This window comes from Nyctibius grandis, chromosome 3, assembly GCF_013368605.1.
Source record: "Nyctibius grandis isolate bNycGra1 chromosome 3, bNycGra1.pri, whole genome shotgun sequence".
In the NCBI taxonomy this organism is placed as follows: Eukaryota; Metazoa; Chordata; class Aves; order Nyctibiiformes; family Nyctibiidae; genus Nyctibius; species Nyctibius grandis.
Genome location: NC_090660.1, coordinates 41816602 through 41832986, shown reverse-complemented (window position 1 = coordinate 41832986; position 16385 = coordinate 41816602). Strand labels below are relative to the sequence as shown.

Here is a 16385-nt window from a genome sequence, read left to right as displayed (position 1 = left end):
GTGAGCCAGGGGCACTACAGGATTGTGTATCTGTGTGCCCTTAAGATGCAGGACTGGAAAGCAGGATGGAGGGATGACACAGTTTCAAGGAAGAGAGGAAAAGTAATGGAAGTATGCAGAGGAGCTGTGGTGGGGATAAGCAGATTTTTTGTTAAAAGAGAGGAGGAACCTTCCTTCTCTATTATAGGTTGGTTTTATCTGGAGTGAGTTCAGAAGTGAAAACTTCGTTCATCCGGTAAGAAGTGACACTCTGAAGTGGAGTGTTTGAGATCTGTTTGTCAGCTTCAGTATTAGAGTTTGCAGTCAGCTATTGCTACTTAAGAACATTTTTGTTCTGTGTTGCTTGCGCATGTCGGAGTTTGTTTTTATAGATCAGTCTCTGCTCAAGAGGAGTTTTGTATTACGTATATTTTCCCTAGCTTTGTTGTCTGTTTGCTTATTTTGTAGGCTGAATTACAGTATTGTTTTTAACTCACAAGGCAAGTCCTGCTTATTTATTCAGGTGTATGAGAGGGGAGAGGGGCTAATGGGAATGGGATGGTGAGTTCCTTTTATGCAACTAGCTTTTATGAGCTTTTGTTGGAAGGTGTTTGTGTTATCACTTAATGCTGATTGGTTCTGCATTTTAAACACCTCAAGGAAGTGATAATGTGCCTTCTCAATTATGTAATTTATATCTCTAATTAAGCGAAGTACTGTTTGGAGTTTATAAATTATCTTCAGTCAATTTGGCTGTTCTATATGCAATTTCTTACCTGTTCTGAATATGAAGTTGTGTTGAAGTATTAATGATTGCATATGATGACTACTGGACTTGTCTTTCCATCTGTTGTTTTTTTTGCCCTAGGCATTAATGGCCTTTCATTGGGAAGGTGTTTGGCAACAAATTCCAGAGTCAGTTCCAAAGGGTCAGCTTAAGAAACTGACTGTTCAAATAAGGTTTTTTAGGCTGTCTTTCTGTGTGTTGATTAGTGTAATTCATAGTGAGTAAACAGTGAATGACAAAGGAATCATGGGAGCTTCTGAATGGCTTGTGAACAAATTTTAGACTTGGTTAGCTATAGAAAAAGTAAAACTGATCTCTAATTGAGAAGTAATGGTATAAAAGGATGAAAATGGAGTATTATGGTTTTCTTTTTTTTTTTTTTTTTTTTAACATGAGCAATGCCTTTTTTCTTCCCCTAAAGAAACAAAGACATTGTAAAGTATTTGTTAAATCAAGGAGCTGACGTCAATCTTCGTGCAAAGAATGGATACACAGCTTTTGACCTGATAATGCTACTGAATGATCCAGGTATGTTATATCAAAGAACACTGAGGAAATGTACAACATAAACACATAAACATCCCTTCCAATCTAGAATATACATTAAAGTTGCTAGGCAGTACCCTCTGAGGTCCATGCTGGACTGGACTAAGAAAGGATACTGCCTGAAAACGGTGGGGTTTTGAGTTCATTGGTTGATGAGTGTATACATTTATGGGATAACAGATTTTGCTCATTCCTCTTGCCTTTGTTTTGAAGACGCTCCAAAATGTGGTGTTTGTGTCACCAGAGTTCAGTGGCATTTGACTGTGGTAGCCCAGGTATTCTGTAGTGTCATCAGCACAGAACTATGAACTAGAGCTAGAAATTTCCCCTCAGTAAACAGCAGTAAAGGGACAGGACAAAGACAGTGCAATCAGAAAAAAACTAGTGAATTCCTGAATGAACATCCCACCTGGTCTGTAAAGGCTGAGAGTAAATCACACTTCAGGGTGCAGGTTGTTTTTCATGGCAGTGCTTTAGAAAAAACGCAGCATGTTTTTGGGGAGGCTTCAATGAAACACATTAGTTTTTGTTGTAATTTGTTTAACCTATGTAATTTGTTATTGTTAACCTTGCCTTGGTACCTGAATTGCTTTATCTGAAGCCAAAAAACACTACTGCTAATGGAATTAATGTTTGTTTTCTCTGTATTTACTCATTATGATGTTTTTGGTTACTAGCAGATACCTTTCCTTTGTCAAAAGTAGATCACTAATAGTATGAAATTTTAGAAAATAAATGCAGTGAATGTTTTTTTTTCTTATAACTACCCTCTTGTAGGACAGAGTAGTTTGTCTTGTTATCTGTTCAGCAAGAGGAATATATAGGTCAGTTCTGTCTGCCCTTCTGAAAGTCTTTTCCTGACTTCTGTATACAATACAGATTTACAGAATATTTTTCTTTCCTGTCCTCATCTCATACTTCTTTTTTTCTTACTCTTCCTTTCTTTTTTCTTACTTTTTTCTTACTGTGTCTTTTCAGTCACTTCATTGTCCAGGCTGAACACCTCCTTTCTCTTGGGATTTAATTTCAAGCTTATTTCTGCAACCTACACTTGAAGAAAGAATATTCATTTTTCTCTACTCTCTTCTGTGTCAGGTGAGAAAAGGGAGCATGGCAATATTATTCTTAACTTCTACAAAGTGCGAGGAGGCAGTTCGCTTGGTCACACATGACTGATTCCGACTGAATAGCAGGCTTATTTATGTTGATAAATGCCTTTAGAGAGGTGATGGTAAGACTTGTGGGGGAGAAGGGGTGGGAAACATAGGAGGCAAAGAAAGAAGGTTTTGGGATTCATCTGCTTGTGTTGAGAGGTAGATCAATTACTACTTATATGGGATTTATAGGGAAAGTGTTGGCCTATCAGTCATAGTTTGGGAAAGCAAAACAGACTAAACATTATCTTAATTTGTTTTCTTTTAGACACAGAGCTTGTGCGGTTACTGGCATCAGCATGCATGCAAGTAGACAAAGACAAAAATAAACTGAACAACAGGTCATCTTTGCCTTGTTCCAAAAGCAGGCAATCCTTAAATGTCCCAATGTTGCCAGATGACAAAGGAGGTCTGAAGGTAAATATATTCACTCTTAATAAATGACCAGTGTTATTGTTTCCTGTAATGTATGAAGCAGAGAAAGTCATTGCTAAGAAGTACTTTGGATCTAATATGTACTTGTTTTTTTTTTTTAGAGGGGGTGGTTCTGAATTCCTTGTTGACAGTGCTTCCTGTTTTTATGAAATGTAGCATGTGTTCAGCTTGCTTTTTGTCAGATAGCAAAGCAAAGGGAAGACTTATAAGGAAGAGTTTTCTTTGAAGCATTTCAGTGCCGAGACATAGATCACATAATTAAGTAGTGGAAGGTACCATGTTCATAAGTTTGGAACTGAATTTCGATGATGATCTTAATTTTAAATCTGCCTTTAAAATCCAAATGTACTCCAATTTTAGTAGACTGTTCTTATACTCATGGCTAATTTTGTTTTGTTTGAAATTGGAGTAGATGTGGTACAGAGATTTGTTTTTTCAGTGACGTCATTTCAAGTTAAGCTTTTCGGCCAGTAACTTTTCAGATTTTCTTCTTTTGGGTAAGGGTGATTATGTATTTGCCTTTTGCCCAATTTCTGTAACTTATTTAGCTTATCTTGAAAATAATCAGTATTTGTTCAGAAGGTCATGTTGTCTGTAATTACTCTACGGGTAAATTTAATCAGTCTTGTCTGGTTTTAATTCATGTAAGCTCATTTAAATATTCTTAGTCTGCTAAGCAAAGGCCATATATTCCTACCTTCCATCCTGTTAATGATATTCATACTAAAATACCTGATTGCAAGTAGGCTGCTTTTAAAGTTTAAAAAAAAAAAACCCTTTTCTGTGTCTCCTGTTTGATCACTTTTGTCATTAACTACTAGACTTTTTATTTTGTTGTGTGTTTCTTTTATTTGTAATTTATGCATAATACAGGTGTTTCTTTACCTACTGATTATGTAGTGGCTAACCGTGATCTCATCCTTTACCCCTTTCACACAGGAACTGTTAACTACTTTGCTTCTCGCCATTTGGACTTGAAAATAAAGTTGTGCCTTTTCTATATACAAAAGTTCTATTGCCTCTCTTTTCTTCCTGCCTGTGCTTCTTCAGCAAGTTATGCTCCCAATGTCAGTATTGGAGCAGTGTGAATTACCACATTCAGTTTCTTTTTTAGATTAAAGGTGTTTGAGAGCAGAGATTTCCAGTTCTTCCCCTTATTCCTTAATTCCTAATATTGTTACAAATGTCTAAGGTATTTCTCAAGTGGCAACACCATTTTTATGTTCTTTGGTAGTATTGCATTCTGCCACTGCTACTAGATTCCAGCCTTTTAACAGCCAGTATTTTTAACCACAAATGCATTTTTGTTACTTGGCTGCTTCAGTCTAGTTTAAAGCCCTTTATTCCAGCTTCTGTATGTGTGTGATGTGGTAGGGTATATGGAGAGGCCACAACCTTCTGCAGCGGCAGACTGGAAACTCCAGAGCTCAGACCACCATACTCTGAACACCAGAGGACAAGATGAACCTCTCCACTATCATTCCTTTCTTGCTGGAGAGCAGTAGTTTTTTATATGGTAGCATAGTGGCTGTACTTGCTCCATTTCGAGTTAGTTTGTGGTGCGAGCACATGTTAACGAAGCAGAAGTGCTGTGAAGCAGAATAACAAAGATGACAAGAACTTAGAAGTGATCTTTTTGTTCACTGAAGCTAACTTGCTCCTGTAACAAACCAACCATGTTGTGCAAGCAGTCTCTTTTGTAAGCTCATTGTTGTTGCTGCTTGTCTGCGGCAAGCTCCGTTCGGTTGCTGTCTGGCCTGAGGCTATCCGCACCCCAGGGCCATTGAGCACAGACACCAATGTGAGGATGCAACAAATGGCGTTTATTTAACTGCGCAACAGCCTTATATAGTCGTCTTGTCCCGTACGAACTCGCGCGATACTTGCACATCCTGCTCCTTTCGCCACGCCTACCTTCCGTTACAGCCCGAGATTTTCCAGTCGCCGTACCCTAATCTACCTACATTTCCCCCTCCCCATGTTTCAAGTCATGCGAAGTAAAGCGTATCGCTGATTCTGGTGCCTTGCGTCAAAGCATAAGCGTAACTGGCGGATACAACATCCTAAAATAGGAAAACCAAAACATGTTAGGAGAATAACTCCAACAACAACAGCAACAACTATTATGAGTTTGTCCCAAGAAAACCAAGACATTAGCCATCCCCAGACACTAGCTCCGATATCAGCTAGCCATTGCCATTTAACTGGATCCTCCTTAGCTATTTCTACCAAGCTATCCGCTGCCTTCTGGAGGATTACATTACGTTCCTGGATCTGTTCATAATCGTCCGCAGAGAGACAACAAAAGGAAAGATTTGCAAAACGGGCACTTTTACACCCTCCTTGGATAAGGATATCAAAAAGAACATCGATCGCCTCATGGTGAGCCTTCAAAATCCTTGAAGTTTGATCAGACTTGTCTTGCATTACCTGTATTACTAGCTTTAACCGCCTTATTGTTTCGAAGAAGGTGGCAAACCACTTTCTCTAGAGCGGCTGAATTTCGCTGTACTCCTACATCTGGAGAGAAAGCTAACGTAAAGACTCCTGCAGCGCCTTTCCAGACAGGGAAAGATAAGAACTCCCCTGCATAAACAGTTCTCACTGGTTATTACCTAGCCATCATCCAGCTCTACTCTCAATGTCCCTAAGTCCCTCTTTCTTCGTCGAGGCAGTCGCCTGCCTCGTCTCTCAGGTTTCAGGAAGATGCCCGTGGGTTCTAAGGTGCCAAATATGCACCACCCATATGGCTCTCTTGGGTAGAAACATTTGTGAACAGTACCATTACATAATAATACTAACGGGTGCTGCAGACAGAAAGGGAGTATCCCTTATATCCATTTCATCCACAACGAGGGAACTATTTACAGTAGCGTTCTGCCCTGGCTGGAAACGTTCCCCCCAGAGCTTTGGTCCTCAACAGGACCGTGTCTGGTTATGTACCCGAGCCCAGGTTCTCCAGTAAGATTCCCCTGCAACTCCTGAGATGCAAAGCAAAAGCACAAGCTAATCATGAGCGCATTGTTCAAAGCTTTTGTTTCACTCAGCAACGGTCGCCGTTCCTCATCTTTCTTGGCGCCCCGCCGCTTTACCAGACTCTCTGTGCTGCCGGGACACCTCCTTTCTGAAGGTAGAGGCTGATGTTGCTTTGGCTTCCCCCACAGGTACTTCTGCAAAACATAAAGCTCGGATAGCATGCATATTACTTCGGGTTGAGGTTTTGTTTTAAATCAGGGCGCAAACAGCGTGTAGGGACCCACTGTATAACATCATCCCGTTTGATGGCGGCATACCCCCTCCTGTGATGTAGCAGCTCCCAACCTGTTTCCCACTCCGCTGTCCCAGGGAACCGAACCTTGACTGGGGGGCCCACTTCTGGCACCCCTGGACCCCAATGTCGCTCAATTGGGGCACGCTCTTGGTCTCCCCGGGCAAAATGATTTAAAGAATAAAGAGCGCGATGTAAAATGTGAGATTGGTAGTTGACAGGAATTACGTCTGGGAATCCTTCCCCCTCCCCAAGAATCTTAATTCTGTGTTTTAGCGTCTGATTAGCGCGCTCTACAATGGCCTGCCCGATAGAATTATACGGAATGCCATGTTTGAGCGTGATACCCCACCGCTGGCACCACTGACGTGTGGTATGAGCAATAAAACAGGGGCCATTATCAGTTTTGATCTCGACAGGTAGGCCTAGCCAAGCGATTGCAAGATTCCAATGTAGCTGAATGGAGCGTGCTGTTTGTTTCCGATGCGGGGTGGCCACAATCATCATACTGTAAGTGTCCACTGTGACTGCCAGCCATGGTTGAGGTCTGAGCTGAGGACATAGGGTGAAGTCTGATTGTCATATGCCGTTAGGCTTCAGTCCATGGGGGTTGACCCCAGCACTCCATAACGGTGAACGCTGACAGTATGGGCAAGTCGCAACAACCTCTCGAGCCTGTGTGAGAGGGATGCCACAGCGTTTTGTGAGCGCTCGTGCTCCGATATGCAGAAAGCCGTGGAGATCTTTGGCTTCAGATAGTGTCCATATCTTATTCGCTGCTTTGTCCGCCATCGCATTGCCTTCCGTAATAAACCCAGGCAAATTAGTATGATTTCTTACATGTAAAACATAAAACAATGCAGTTCAGATTTGAATTTCTTGCCACAGAGCTTCGCAGCAATTCAAAAACACACTGATTACATTGTATGCTCTATAACAGATCTATCCAATTGCTTTATAATGCCAGCTACATATGCTGAATCAGTAACCAAATTAAAGGGAATGGGAAAATTCTGAAATACTTCTAATACAGCTCGTAATTCTACCACCTGAGGTGAACCCTTTTGTTGTACTACCATAGATTCCCACTGCCGTCAGAATACCAGACAAGGCCCGCCTTGCCTGTGTTCCCAGATCCATCTGTAAAAATGGTAATTCCATCCACAGGAGTGTCTGCGCACCACACTCCTGTGGCAATTCGAAGTTCCGCACTCAATTTTATAACAGGATGGGAGGGCAAGTGGTAAACAACCTGTCCCGAGAAATTCTCCATAGCTGTTTGCAAAGCAAAGCTATTAGCCATACACCACTCAAAGTATTGAGCTGCAATAGGAACTGGTTAGTGATGCAGGATCTCTGTCCACAAGCTCCCGACATTCGCATCCGACCTTTGATGATAATCTGTGCCAATAGCTCTGCAATCATGCCATTCCAATATATGTAACGAATTTGATTATTCTGAATTCCATTGACCAATTATTGCATATGGAATTTGCCTATCAAACAAAGTGATAATTTGTATTTCCTAATTCAAATCAATACGATGTACAAATTTGGAATGTAGCCTGCTTTCTAATTCTGTAATCAGTTGCTGTACCTCTGCAGTAGTCTGTCGTGGTGCTGTTAAATTTGTGTCCCCTGCTAACAATTGGAATAGAGGCTGCAATTGTGACGACGCAAGCCCCAAGTACGGCCGCAGCCATAACTTGAGCCTTATGTCCCACATCTGTACTCGTTCCACAACGGCTGTTTGCCACAGGTCCAAGGCTTGGCAGCCGCACAGGTTAACCCCGCGTGGAAACACCAGTCCTGCGCTCCCTGCGGTTCGGGCTGCGAGTTGACTGCTTAGACCTGAAACTGGTTGGGAAGATTCATTTGTGTCAGCACACAGTTTCTCCCCACGTTCTTTCTCCAGTTTCTCTGCACTCTGCAGCTGGTTGTTATCAGCTGACCTTGAGCATTATACTGAGACCTGCACAGCTTCACAAGATGCCCCAGCTTCCCACAGCAATGACACATCAAAACACAGTTATCTCTCCCACTCAGCTTCGACTTCTTAAGGCAGTTTTTCTTAAAGTGACCTTCTTGCTCGCATGTATAACAACGATGAACTACCTTAACTGCCGCCGCAAAAGTTTTTGCTAAATGCTCCATCTGAAATGTAGTGTTCCTACCTTCCCGCAAGCATCCATTAGCTCAGTTAAGGTGGGGCCACGATTCGCCATCCCTGCAACAACTCTCCTGCAGTCCTCACCTGTGTTGTCCCTCGCTAACTGTAGTAACAATGCTTCTTTTACAATTTTCCAATCTAACGGTTGCCAAATATTTCTTCCCTCAGGACCCGCACCCACAATCACCGGATATGCTTGTGGAATTATAACCCCTTCTAATAACACATCTCGAATGATCCCTTTCCATTTCACTCCTCCCCCCCTCTTCCCCCGTATACACGGGCGGACGCTGATCCTCTCCCTCACCTCCCACATTACCAGATGGACGCAAACCTCCCCCCCCGCCCTGATCTAAAGGTGGAGTAGGGAATTGCAAAGGAGGTTGAGGTGGCCCTAATACTTGTCCCGAACACAGAGGGGGGTTTGGGGGAGACATAGTCACGTGCCTCGAGGTGTTGGCTGAATGGTGCTGCTGCAATTCCGTCTTTAATTCTTCCAGTCGTCTACCAAGCTCTGTCATGTCAAGTTCGTGTCCATTTCGTGATGGTAACAGTCCTTTAAGTCCTTGTGATTCTGGTACTGCTGACTCCCTAAATGGCGACTTTAACGGTGGTCGTTTAGCACCGGAATGTAAACTTTTTTCAACAGACTCAGGAAACGGCGAATCCGGTAAAGGTGGATACGAAGCAGGTTTACCCTCCTTCTTGTCCTCCTGCTCAGCCTCATCCGTAGAGAGATCAATGAGAGGAGGAGGGGGTTTCGGAGGGGGTTTCGGCCAAGTCTCCTGTTCAGCATCTGATTCAATTAGTCCAAATCGAGCTCGTGTTTTAGGGCGCACGATCAGTCCTGATGGATCTGTATCTATTTTACTCGCTCCCCGCTCCTCAGCTTTTTTCGGAGCCGTCCGTACCGACGGCGATAAAGGAGCTGCCACCGGTACAGCCACCGGGGCCGTGGGAGGTGTTGGTCCCGCAAATAGCGAAGTAGTAGTAGACGCCTGTGGTCCTAAAGCCATAAAAGCTGTATGTGTGACTTCTCTCTCTGCTTTTATTCCTTTTAACGCTTCGCTAACCAGCCTCCATGTAGCAGACAATTTAAAGGCTTCCTTATCACCACTTGACACCGCATCTCAGAGAGAGTCACCAATCTTCTCCCATAAAGGCACTTCAAAGACATCATTAAAGGTTGTAAAATGTCCTTTATCTTTTGCCCAGAACAGTAACTGCTTTAATGCAGCTTCATCGTATTTAATTCCTCTCTCAGAGAGTATATGTTGGAGGAGTTTCACCACTGCCACTTCTGTCTTGGTCAGGGTAGACCCCATGTAAACACGCCCGAGCCGCATCCCATGTCGCCCGGTCCTCCTGCGTAGCCCATAGCAGCCGCAAGATAACTCCCCATGTTTTTAATTCTTTGGCAGAACCCACTGCCATAGCTCGCTCAGCGAGCTTCATCGAGCACTGCTCCCAGGCACTCGGCTGTAAACAATCAGCCGGTCCTGCCACCGCCCCCTCTTCAACGAGACGGTCCACACACTGGGCTACGTCTTTCGATTTCACAGAAATCTTAAATTCCCCGCCCAGTAACGAAATCACCTTTATCAAGGCTTCCATGGTTCGCGAACCCACTCCGACCGCCTGCGGTCCGCCAGCCCAGCAATCACGTCGGGGTCACCATTTGTTGCCGCTTGTCTGCGGCAAGCTCCGTTCGGTTGCTGGCTGGCCTGAGGCTATCCGCACCCCAGGGCCATTGAGCACTGACACCAATGTGAGGATGCAACAAATGGCGTTTATTTAACTGCGCAACAGCCTTATATAGTCGTCTTGTCCCGTACGAACTCGCGCGATACTTGCACATCCTGCTCCTTTCGCCACGCCTACCTTCCGTTACAGCCCGAGATTTTCCGGTCGCCGTACCCTAATCTACCTACAATTGTACTCTGCATTAAAACTAGAGGGATTTTTTTGCCCTTTCAATTCCTTTTGGAAGGTGAATAATGCTGAACCATGTGGTTTTTATTGCTTTCTCAGAGCTATTTGTCTCTTGCCTTTTTCCATCAGGTCTTTGTTGCTGAAAGTAATGTAAATCTTTATTAGTTATGGCTCCAAAGAGATACAGAGGTCTGAGAACTCTATCCATTACTAATGCTCTGTGCAGATTTATAATCTTTCCGATGATCATCTGCTAGAAGGAGTGATTTACAGGAAATAAATTTACAGTTTGTATGACTTAGTTCTGCTGTATGACAGTTGGGAAGACATATATCAGTAAGCAGTTGAAAAATGTTAAATCCCAAGGAGAGAGGGGAATATGGATGCTGAGAAGGAATGGCTAAGAATAAAGAGTAAACTAGGAAGGTGTGTTATCTGGATTGGATATCACATAAAGCTGCCTTGATGAAGTATCATCACTTTTACGTGACTATTATTTTTTTTTAAAGTGTTTCAGAAAGGGAAGAAGGAGCTTTACTAAGAAATAATCAGAAGATATTTATAATCTGACTTACTTACCTACAAGCCACATAATCTTTAATACAGGTTGCATAGGTCTTCTTAATAGAGCCTATAGGTCTCGTATAGTCTAGAGAAATGTCTTGCTAAATACTTGGAGCATCTTGTACTGTCTGCTTGTAAGAATGTGTAGGTCTAAATATTTGGATAAATTTTATTTTGAGCAAAGATGGTCCTTCAGTGTAACAGTCTCCACATACGCGATACCTGTGTGGATGGAGGTTGTAGGTGCAGTATTCCTAAGGTTTTGTTGTTTTCACAGCTGATATTTCCTTGCCTTGCTCTTTTTCAGTTTAGTCTTTCAAGTCCAGCAGGGTTTAAGTTACCTGTATAGCTGTACTGTACGGATTGTGGATCTTTAGTTTGACAGGAATACTATCAGAATTCTTCCAGTTTGCCACTGATTTTTTTAAGGAGAGGCTTTCAGGCAGATCAGATAAACTTCTATGCAGGCCTCTAAAAAGCAGAAAATACATGTGCCAGTTGGTTGATGCCAGAGAGTGTAAGAATGGATGGTGAAGTTGGAAGTTAATGGGAAGATTAAATGTTTGCCATGTAGCTGTGAAAATTTTGTGTTCAAATTACCCTAATACTTTTATCTACCTCGTCTTTCCAGATAGTGTGGAAAAATATTGCAAGCCATTTGCCAGATGAAAAATAAGGAAAGAGATTAATCTTATGCATACAAATGGTGGTGAAGGAGTCTGTTGATAATTGCAAACCACTTTAACATTGGTGTCGTAGTTTATCTCAAAAACTCCTTGACAGATTTGTCACTGCAGTAAGGATTACTTAATTGTACATTTCTTTTCCTCTTTTTTTTCTTCTAGTTGGAACTAAATTGTTGTGTCTTCTTATCAATCTAGTCCTGGTGGAGCAGAATGTCCAATCGATTCCGCAAGCTGAAGTTGACTCAGACATTGCGCCATGGATTTCCTTCCAATCAGTTTGTGCCTTTTCCTGATGAGCCTGAACCATCATTAAATTCCACCATAAAAGCAGTTTCACAGAGTGATACAGACACCTCTGGAAACCTTGATGCTGCTACAGCTCGGATCACAAATAACAAAAATACTGGTAAAGCCAGAGTTGTCTTGTGGGGAGTGAGCTCTCGCGGGGTAGTCAAGATGATGCTATTTCTAATTTATTGATTTAGTTTTTATTTAGCTTAATATAACTGAAAAGACATGTAATGTATAGAAAGAGAAATGTTTGTACTCCTGACTGTTGATCATACTGAATGCTGAATGCAGCATCATTTAAGAGGAAAATGCTAATATAACAATGTTACTGTTCTGTAGCAAGCACCATTAAATTGAACAGCAGAGACAGGTCACTCAAAAGTTGTTATTATCTTTGATAAACTAATTTATGTAATGAAAACCAATTTATTTAAACAAATGCGTAAGTAATTCTGAGAAGCACTTCTACTGAAACTGTACAGCTGTCCATGCAAAACCCCCACAGTTTGTGATGTGAAATAAAGACTATTGGCTTAATTTAATTTAGGTACATGACGTTGTCACTGAAAATCTTGGTTCTGTATACTTACTGAGGGTAAAGCTGTTGAATGTTTGAAAACAATAAACTATCCTTGAGAACAAAAGTAGGAGTGTGTAAACACTACAACATCATTTATATATTTTTCAGGTGTAAACACTGCAAAAGGAGAAAAGGATGATGAATTATTGACAACCATGGTATGTCGCAGTGTTCTTGGTGTGTGCAGCCCAATTCAGGAGGTCATGCAACTCCCATAATTTTTATTTTTTTTACTTCCTATCCAATTCACCATTAGAAAGAGAGCTGTCATTTGTTGATAGTCACTAGACAAAAACTGACATCAGATGTGATACATCAATAGTTCTTAGCCTAGGAAGTACTACAAGTAGTATGGTATGGAAGCTGTTGACAAGTATTGACTTTTTTCAAGAGTTATCCATACCTTTGTATGATCAGCAATGAGTTAGTAAAATAGAAGTAACAGCTGATTAGTTGCTGACAAGCAGTATGCTGTGATGAAAACATGGATGGAACATAGTAAAATGTGAAAGTCAGAAATTACTAGTAGAGGCAGCCATTAAATATTTAGCTTGGGATGTTTATTTGTATTCTATTTCTTCTTTTGTTATGCTGTAGCTTTAAATTCCCCTTCATCTTACTCCCTGGAGATGTCATTAAATTTGGCTGGTTATCCTTTATGTTCGTTTTTAAGAAGATGGAGTAACTATTGATGTGACTGACAGAACTCCAGGAAGCCAAATCAGTTGCGTTATTTTTTTCTCTTTCTAGAGAACACATGCAACAGGAACAGGCAGTTGTTCACTGTTTCTAGTGTCCTGTCTGGGAATACAGAGAGGACTACCTTGTTATTTCTTTGGAAATTAATTGTTAACATTCCTGTTAAAATCACTTTGAAGCAAGATGCAGCCCAGTGACAGCAGAAACCATTTCTGCCACTTAATGAACTATATTAATTGTATTAAATGAATGAGCGTACTGATGGGTGCCAGAATGTCCATTGGATTCTCTCTGTTATTATATGTTGTACATCTTCACAAATACTACGTTTGTGTTCTTGTTTCCATTTTATTTTGTTTAAATATGCATTTGTCTCCATCTTTTTATTTAACTTACAATTTTGAAACTGCATCATCAGCTCCCAGTAATCTTTCTTAAGAAGAGGCTCTTTTCTTGTTCCCTGTCTTCGTTTCCCTCTCTCAGCTGAGAAGTAGTGCTCCATTTACCAGGCTGCCCAGTGATAAACTGAAAGCAGTGATACCCCCCTTTCTTACCGCCCTCAAGTTTTGAGCTTTGGAATTCTGACCGAACGCGAATCAGCAAAGATGGCAAAGCTGAACAGATGAGAACTGCCTGGCCCCAGAGGGCGAACAAGCACGATTTTAACAGCAGTGGGAACTCTGATATAGTAAGCAAACAAAATGTGTGTGAAAATACTGTGTTATGTCCAGGCCATGCTGACTGGTGAGCCCACATTGCTTTTCTGATTAGAAATTACTTAAAGCAACTGTCTCAGTAATGGCTTGTCCTTTAAGCTATTTAGGAAGAATACACATCTCTATGGAAAGAACATAAATGGAAGAAAAGTTTTGTATGAAATGAAACTACTTGTTTGCTGTTAACCAGAATAAAGTCTAGCCCTAATGAATTTGCTGCAAAGAGCTAAAGTGGCAGCTGGTTCAACCTATATATTTTAGTTGCCAAAGTAGGTACAGTCATTGGAGCGTGGCAGAAACTGCTCTGGTTTCGAAGAAGACTAGAGCAGAAGAAAAGAATGAAAGTTTCTCAATTTTTAGGAACTGATGGGGAGGGAAGAAATAACAGTGAGACATAAATATCAGACATAACATTCTGAAACATTAGTAATTACTGATGAAGTGGGCTGAAGGCACACAGCCTTAAAGTGCAAGTACTGTAAAAAGGGAAAAAGTCTGAATAAAATCTATTTTTTATAGCAGGAGCTTGCCTGATCTACAGTGTTTTTTAGTGAAAATGCAAAACTTGAGACATGAAGCAGAACAACCTCAACAACCTTTGCTTCGTAGTTAGTAGGAGAAAAAGGAGAAGTGCTTACTCCCCTGACTTTAAACTCTAATAGCCAAGTGTAGAGAAGAGTTTATTTTACTAGTCCAGAACTGTATTTCATGTCAGTTCTAGAAATGGGACAATGAAGACATTTTGGGAGGAATTTTTTCTGTCTTCCTTTTTTAAGTGAAAAGAGAAAGTTCATGTCACTTGTTGCAGCTTGTTTAGAAACAGGGATATGATGGCTGAGAAGTAGGTGGTAGCTGTTTTGTAAGATGGGAGAGACAAAGCCAGGATTCTGCAGGAAAGAAATTTCAAGGGATGATTTTTCCCCCCCCCTGCTTGTAATACTGTGTATATCATATTTCAGGTGCATCGTATATGCTCATTTTGTATTGGCCAAAGGTTAAGGAGAATTAATGCCTTTATTATGGTGTAATTTCTTTTGTTGAATATATCTATTCAATATAAGTATTTATATACAAATATATTGAATATATATTTCTATGTAAAACAAGATTATTTCTGATATCCCTTTTGTTCTTCAGTGGAAGTTTCAGAACTTACGATACATAAAATAGCAGTTGAAGTTTGATCTTTGTTTTGCTCAAATAAGAAAGCTGAAATATTTTTTCCTTTTGTTTTCCAGACATCCGTTAGCAAAGGTACTAGACCAGTCAAATTACCAGCATTTGCAAGAAGACCTGCATCTCCTTCAAATTCCAACAACTTCAACCATTCTCCTCATTCTTCTGGTGGATCCAATAACATTGCGGGAATCAACAGGCATGGAGGAGAACTTCATAACAGATCAGGTACCATGCTGCTTTTATTTTTAATAAGAAAGTAATTTGAATCTGGTTCAGCTAAAAAATTAGTGTTTGTTGGTGATGGTAGAGATATTAAATAAACCTTTACTGAGGGCTTCTACTGAGGGCTACTATAGAAGCAAAACTTCTATAAATTTCGTTGGAACAGGATTGGACTTTGGACACCTACATAAGGGGACAACAGCCTCACGTCTGTTGAAGTAGTCTCATAGGTTAGCCTCTGTCTCAGAAAAAACACGTTGATTTTATTGAGTCCACTCACGATGGATCAGGTGGATGCTTGTTCATTGCAACATACATTTCATAGAGCCTTCTCTTTTTCTTACCCACATTTCTTGGTTTTTGTTTAAAATAGAATTTGTTTTTCAATTAAAACAAAGCTGCAAGCATTGTATCTGGCAGCTGTAAAGACAATATGGTGAAGCAGCTCATGAAACCTATATCCAAAGAGTATTAAAGTCAGCTTTGTGTGTGTAGACAACGCTGGCTTCTCTCCTCTCCTGCGGCTGATTTTTGTTCCCTTTCCTGAAAGCTGCTGAACAGGTCTGAACCTTACAATTCTCTCTCTTACTTCATCCAGTTTTTAAAAGAAAGTGGGTAATGGAGAGAGGTGAATTGAGAATTAACAAATACTTTAAAATGATGGTTTCCTTGAATCTGTTTTTATTTTATTTTTTTCTTAGGTGGCAGTGCAGATAATGTTTTGTCTCAGATTGCAGCCCAAAGAAGAAAAGCAGCAGGCTTACCTGAACAGAAACCCGGCCAACAGCATAGTCCAGTGCAGTCAACTCCTTCATCCACTCTGTCTGATTTGCAATGTGCTCAAATTGTTGGCAATGGGCATGCTGTAAAGGTACAGAAAAATGTAAATTTTTGTACTTCCAAACTGGCTAATTTTAATAGCTCATGTCTTAGTCATGGATGGTTGATAAATGTAACTGCATGACATTGCACAGCCTGAAATGAGTGAACACCTGTTACAGTAGTGGAAACTTTTCAGCTCCACAGACCTTCCTTTTAATTACAAGTCTACAAAAGATCAGACCTAATAATAAAACATGATTTTGCTTTATTATTAATTTCACTCCATTTTAAAAACAGTAAATGTAATACTTGATCTTAGGGTAGGTCTGCACTGTTATTTGGGTTTCTCATTAGT

The 16385-nt window shown here is 40.9% G+C and overlaps 1 protein-coding gene across 1 annotated transcript in view; it reads left to right on the top strand.

The window, feature by feature from the left end:
• Nucleotides 1-16385, top strand: part of ANKS6 (ankyrin repeat and sterile alpha motif domain containing 6) — a 58881-nt gene that overhangs the window by 19006 nt on the left and 23490 nt on the right. Inside the window, 8 exon segments of the mRNA XM_068396240.1 lie at nt 1188-1294; nt 2735-2883; nt 11717-11927; nt 12501-12550; nt 13575-13631; nt 13633-13779; nt 15046-15211; nt 15910-16079. Coding sequence (XP_068252341.1) covers nt 1188-1294; nt 2735-2883; nt 11717-11927; nt 12501-12550; nt 13575-13631; nt 13633-13779; nt 15046-15211; nt 15910-16079 — 1057 coding nt within the window.